We start from the raw sequence: 7,028 nt of genomic DNA on the forward strand, positions 1-7,028 counted from the left end.
AACAGGTAATGACTTCCCTCAGGCCTATAACAGCACAAGCATACATTTTCTGCTTACATTCTGCTTTTACATGTTGACCCAGCTCTGTTCATTCACCTGAGCTCAGCCTTTATTCTGCTTGCACATGTCTATTAATTAACCTTATGTTGATTCTTCTTACTACTTCTGGGAGGACAGTCTAGATACTGGAAAATCCCCCATAGTCATGAATTTCCTCCTACTGAATGTAACCAAGGAAAGGAGTACTCCTTACTGATCATCTACTGAATGTAACCGAAGACAGGATTTTCCCAGAGGAGAGAATTCCCCCGGCACAGGAACGGGGCGACATGTACAGTAGCCTAGTGGTTCAGAGAGTTGGGCCAGTAACTGAAAGGTTGCCATTTCAAATACCAGAGTCGATGTTGTGCTGAAAATGTCCCCCTGACAGAACCCCCTCCTCTTGGTAAACAAACATTTCAGAACAACTATGGCTGAATTATTATCCTTACACTTTCAAAAATACTAGTCGAATAAGACATTGGAGAGATGCTGAATTTTGACAGAGATTTATTTATAGACTAATACAAATCAGAAGCGGATTTAGGTATAATCAGCCGTTCTACCCCAACAACTACTCGGCCATGACGTTGCTTAAGGCACCTCGCTGATTCTGTGGGGTTGGGTTAAATGCGGAAGACACATTTCGGTTGAATGGAGTCAGTTGTGCAACTGACCAGGAATCCTCATACTGTATGTACCATTCTGCTACATGACTGGTTATCATAATATTCACAGAATTACAGAGAATAAAAGTGATGTGTATACAAATAATTTCAGTAACGTTCAAAAGTGCTTTTTTCAAAAAGACCTGGATACTCCTCTCAAAAATACCTTTATTTTTTTATTATTATTATTTTTACATATGAAAACTACAATTAATCAACTCAGTAGCTAACAATTGTACATATAGTTAACACGTTTATTGTGGGCTAATGTGTAAGATGGACTTGTAAAAAATTACTATTATCCAAAACCGTTCAGGTTACAGCGAAGGTAAATGGATGGAATCTAGCCTTTGTTCAGGAATATCACTGTTTGCCATTGCCATTAATGGGCAGTTTCTTGTAGGCGTCAGAGCTCAGGAAGGCCTTGATTTTGGGACGGGCTGACATCTTCTCGACAAAGCTCTTCAGGGAGGGGGAGGTATCCAGGCAACTGGAGCAGAGCACCAGGTGGTTGAGCAGCACTTCAAACAGACCGTAGTCAGCAAACGAAGGCTATGTAGGATAGGGAACAGAGAAATAGACTCTCTCATGATGGCATATAACTTGAATGGCGATGCATGTTCTACTCATTCTAGTTCTGTGATAGTACTGAGATTACAAGAGAACCAAACCATTTAATGAATACATTTTGGTAACTTACTCCATAATTAAATAGCCCTCTTTTTGTTTGTGCATTGCAGGATTGGTTACCTTATTACCAACGAGAAAACCAGTCTTGTTTTTGGCCATCACAGCTTCAAACTTGTCGAGGTGGTTAGGAAGGTCTTTGATGTATTGGTCTTTACCAGTATCCTACGAAAAAGAGAAAGTGTTTAATAATTACACTTCATAAATGTTTACACATTAAGCTTCCAGGGTTTCCATTAGCTTGCAAATGAAAAGCCAATAAATACAACTGTTGCCTGCCAAAATGACCGGGAGAAAAAAAAGAAAACGTTGCAAAATAATGCTTTTTATCAATTGATGGAAATACCAGTCGATGGAAATACATTTCCACATAATGCTTATCGGTCTATAGATTCATTTGCATACCTTTGGGGGAATTAATTTTTTTTGGCCTGTCTGTATTTGTTAGTCATCATGTATCTTATTCAGTGGTAACCCATCACTCAGACCAGGTAGGGCAGAGACTGTTTTCAGCCCCATCTGTTTAGCTATTTATTAGCATTTTTTTGCATGTTATTTTGGCATAAATACATGTCACATATCAGTTTGCAAACAAGGTAAAAAAATTAAAAAAAAACAATAATTGAGTAATAAAACTGCAAACAAAATACAAAACACGGTCTCTTTTTTTGCTTCCTTGAGTAAGGCGGTTTCAAAATGCATGTTTCAGACTAGCTCAGTGCTTTCTGCGGTGGGGTGGACAGCAGAAAATACGGAGCGTATGGGTTGGTACTGTTCTCTAGTTGTGCCGGGATTGGCTCACTGTTCTGTCTCTCATGGGAACAATACTTCAACGCAAAATCTACAGGGAGAGCTTGACATTTCTTGTTAACAAACTATAGTTTTGGCAAGTCAGTTAGGATATATACTTTGTGCATGACAAGTAATTTTTCCAACAATTGGTTCCAGACAGATTACAGTGCCTTGCGAAAGTATTCGGCCCCCTTGAACTTTGCGACCTTTTGCCACATTTCAGGCTTCAAACATAAAGATATAAAACTGTATTTTTTTGTGAAGAATCAACAACAAGTGGGACACAATCATGAAGTGGAACGACATTTATTGGATATTTCAAACTTTTTTAACAAATCAAAAACTGAAAAATTGGGCGTGCAAAATTATTCAGCCCCTTTACTTTCAGTGCAGCAAACTCTCTCTAGAAGTTCAGTGAGGATCTCTGAATGATCCAATGTTGACCTAAATGACTAATGATGATAAATACAATCCACCTGTGTGTAATCAAGTCTCCGTATAAATGCACCTGCACTGTGATAGTCTCAGAGGTCCGTTAAAAGCGCAGAGAGCATCATGAAGAACAAGGAACACACCAGGCAGGTCCGAGATGCTGTTGTGAAGAAGTTTAAAGCCGGATTTGGATACAAAAATATTTCCCAAGCTTTAAACATCCCAAGGAGCACTGTGCAAGCAATAATATTGAAATGGAAGAGTATCAGACCACTGCAAATCTACCAAGACCTGGCCGTCCCTCTAAACTTTCAGCTCATACAAGGAGAAGACTGATCAGAGATGCAGCCAAGAGGCCCATGATCATTCTGGATGAACTGCAGAGATCTACAGCTGAGGTGGGAGACTCTGTCCATAGGACAACAATCAGTCGTATATTGCACAAATCTGGCCTTTATGGAAGAGTGGCAAGAAGAAAGCCATTTCTTAAAGATATCCATAAAAAGTGTCATTTAAAGTTTGCCACAAGCCACCTGGGAGACACACCAAACATGTGGAAGAAGGTGCTCTGGTCAGATGAAACCAAAATTGAACTTTTTGGCAACAATGCAAAACGTTATGTTTGGCGTAAAAGCAACACAGCTCACACCATCCCCACTGTCAAACATGGTGGTGGCAGCATCATGGTTTGGGCCTGCTTTTCTTCAGCAGGGACAGGGAAGATGGTTAAAATTGATGGGAAGATGGATGGAGCCAAATACAGGACCATTCTGGAAGAAAACCTGATGGAGTCTGCAAAAGACCTGAGACTGGGACGGAGATTTGTCTGCCAACAAGACAATGATCCAAAACATAAAGCAAAATCTACAATGGAATGGTTCAATAATAAACATATCCAGGTGTTATAATGGCCAAGTCAAAGTCCAGACCTGAATCCAATCGAGAATCTGTGGAAAGAACTGAAAACTGCTGTTCACAAATGCTCTCCATCCAACCTCACTGAGCTCAAGCTGTTTTGCAAGGAGGAATGGGAAAAAATGTCAGTCTCTCGATGTGCAAAACTGATAGAGACATACCCCAAGCGACTTACAGCTGTAATCGCAGCAAAAGGTGACGCTACAAAGTATTAACTTAAGGGGGCTGAATAATTTTGCACGCCCAATTTTTCAGTTTGTGATTTGTTAAAAAAAGTTTGAAATATCCAATAAATGTCGTTCCACTTCATGATTGTGTCCCACTTGTTGTTGATTCTTCACAAAAAAATACAGTTTTATCTATGTTTGAAGCCTGAAATGTGGCAAAAGGTCGCAAAGTTCAAGGGGGCCGAATACTTTTGCAAGGCACTGTATTTCACTGTATCACAATTCCAGTAGGTCAAACGTTCACATACACAAAATTGACTGTGCCTTTAAACAGCTTGGAAAATTCCATAAAATGATGTCATGGCTATAGAAGCTTCTGATAGGCTAATTGACATAATTTGAGTCAATTGGAGGTGTACCTGTGGATGTATTTCAAGACCAACCTTGAAACTCAGTGCCTCTTTGCTTGACATCATGGGAAAATCAAAATAAATCAGCCAAGCCTTCAGAATATAAATTGTAGACCTCCACAAGTGTGGTTCATCCTTGGGAGCAATTTCCAAACGCCTGAAGGTACCACGTACATATGTACAAACAATAGTACGCAAGTATAAACACCATGGGACCACACAGCCTTCATACCGCTCAGGAAGGAGACGCCTTTTGTCTCCTAGAGATGAACATACTTTGGTGTGAATCAATCCCAGAACAACAGCGAAGGACCTTGTGAAGATGCTGGAGGAAAAAGGTACAAAAGTATCTATATCCACAGTAAAACAAGTCCTATATCGACATAACCTGAAAGGCCGCTCAGCAAGGAAGAAGCCACTGCTCCAAAACCGCCATAAAAAAGCCAGACTACGGTTTGCTACTGCACATGGGGACAAAGATCGTACTTTTTGGAGAAATATTGTCTGGTCTGATGAAACAAAAATGGAACTGTTTGGCCATAATGACCATTGTTATATTCAGAGGGAAAAGGGGGAGGCTTGCAAGCCGAAGAACATCATCCCAACCGTGACGCACAGGGGTGGCAGCGCCATGTTGTGGGGGTGCTTTGTTACAGGAGGGACTGGTGCACAAAATAGATGGCATCATGAGGCAGGAAAATTACGTGGATATATTGAAGCAACATCTCAAGACATCAGTTAAACCTTGGTCGCAAATGGCTATTCCAAATGGACAATGATCCCAAGCATACTTACAAAGTTGTGGCAAAATGGCTTAAGGACAACAAAGTCAAGGTATTGGTGAGGCCATCACAAAGCCCTGACTTCAATCCTATAGAAAATTTGTGGGCATTACAGAAAAAGCATGTGCGAGCAAGGAGGCCTACAAACCTGACTCAGTTACACCAGGTCTGTCAGGAGAAACGGGCCAAAATTCACCTAACCTATTGTGGGAAGCTTGTGGACGGCTACCCGAAACGTTTTACCCCAAGTTAAACAATTTAAAGGCAATGCTACCAAATACTAATTGCGTGTATGTAAACCTCTGACCCACTGGGAATGTGATGAAAGAAATAAAAGCTGAAATAAATCACTCTACTATTATTCTGACATTTCACATTCTTAAAATAAAGTGGTGACCCTAACTGACCTAAGACAGGGAATGTTTCCTAGGATTTAATGTCAGGAATTGTGAAAAACAGAGTTTAAATGTATTTGGCTACCGTGTATGCAAACTTCGACTTCATTGTTTGAAATTTGAATGTTTCATGTCATATTATGAGGCATGTCTTTCCTTGCTTCAAAATAGCCTAAAGGCAAAATCTGACCATGACAATGTGAAGGCAATTATTTTATAAAGACTTTATAGGTGGCAGATGAATTTCAAGTTTGTGGTTAGCATACAATTTATTCTACCATTTCCACTGTTCTGTGTGCCAGTTATGATATTTATTGAACAGCTTCATTTCAATAACAATGTTTTAGTTTCTCAAAATCATTGTCATGTGGTTAATCATAAAAACGATAATTAAAAAAAAAAAGTTTAAAGCCTAACGCAGCCAAATGCACAATCATAGTCATATTAGCAACCCATTCTAGTTGTTGTATCTTTAGATAACAGATTTTCATCTCTGTCACATATGGAACCACTATCAGGTGCACTGTTTAGAATAGTGTTTCCCAGGTGCACTGTTTAGAATGGTGTTTTTCCCCAAATTGCATTTTGGCAAATGTTTGAAAATGACATTAGCTGCTTCATTACATGAGTTGCATGTTCTGTTAAGATGCATTACCATAATCTAAATGTGATTCATGTCATTCTGAGGGACAGCTATTGGGGAACTGTGGGTCTTGGACGGTTCGGGGTCTACGTTTCTTGGCCTGGTGGGAGAGCTGTCAACGTGCCCTTAAATGTCGCTCTGAATGGGAGTCTGTTGGATGACTGGTATGATGTAGTTGTCGCTCTGAATGGGAGTCTGTTGGATGACTGGTATGATGTAGTTGTCGCTCTGAATGGAAGTCTGTAGGATGACTGGTATGATGTAGTTGTCGCGCGGCTTCACTACAGGTGTATTGTATATTTCAGAAATCAAATGTTTTTTATTTTCCCGATCACGTTGTCAGGCGACACACATTGAACCAAATGTTTTTTTTTACTGCACTGCATTAGTAAAGGAACATTTTGTATGAACTGTATGAACTTAGTCAGAATTTCAGCCTTGGTGAATACTTACGTATTCCTGGTAAATCATTTTTACATATTTAAGACGAAGGTCCTCAACGCCATCACACATCATGTCAATGAGGGCAGCCTCCTTTCCATCTTTCCCATAGGCATCTGTGTGTGTTCGAGTTAGGTGAAAGTAGAAATAACATTTCAGTCTAACATTTGAGAGATTAAAGGATAAATGGAGTGAGGAAAACAATGTAAATATCAAACATAGCTTTCACCTGGTCAGCCTATACCATGGAAAGAGCAGGTGTTCTTAATGTTTTGTTTTCTCTGTGTATATGACATCACAATTGAGATCAATTACCATGATTGCGGCCCAAGTGCCTCAGAATGGCATTGGATTGGTACAGGACCAATCCTCCATCTTCAAACTTGGGCAACTGACCAAATACCTAAAACCAAAAAAATAAGTTGTGTTATTTATTATAGATTGTAACAACTAATTGGGACATGGGGTTTACATATATATTGTAGCTGAATAAACTCTACATTGATAGCAACTGAGTTAATGAGGTAAAATCTCTTTACTTCAATATGAATAAGGGAATGTACAGGCAGAGATTGTTGAAACAAACAATATACATTAAACAAACCAATTGTTCTTTAAAAGCACATCCCCAGCTGTTATTAACAGACCATCATCCCT

General features: G+C 39.6%; 1 protein-coding gene across 1 annotated transcript in view; it reads right to left on the reverse strand.

Annotated features, from left to right (window-relative positions):
- Positions 1-532: 532 nt before the first annotated feature.
- LOC110488957 (glutathione S-transferase P) overlaps positions 533-7,028 on the reverse strand; it is a 15,667-nt gene continuing 9,171 nt past the window's right edge. Inside the window, exons 4-7 of the mRNA XM_021561454.2 lie at positions 6,687-6,774; positions 6,384-6,487; positions 1,458-1,559; positions 533-1,259 (exon numbers count right to left, since the gene is read on the reverse strand). Coding sequence (XP_021417129.1) covers positions 1,071-1,259; positions 1,458-1,559; positions 6,384-6,487; positions 6,687-6,774 — 483 coding nt within the window. The 3' untranslated portion in view covers positions 533-1,070. The remainder of the gene's footprint in view (positions 1,260-1,457; positions 1,560-6,383; positions 6,488-6,686; positions 6,775-7,028) is intronic.

This window comes from Oncorhynchus mykiss, chromosome 14 (genome assembly GCF_013265735.2).
Source record: "Oncorhynchus mykiss isolate Arlee chromosome 14, USDA_OmykA_1.1, whole genome shotgun sequence".
NCBI classification, from domain to species: Eukaryota; Metazoa; Chordata; class Actinopteri; order Salmoniformes; family Salmonidae; genus Oncorhynchus; species Oncorhynchus mykiss.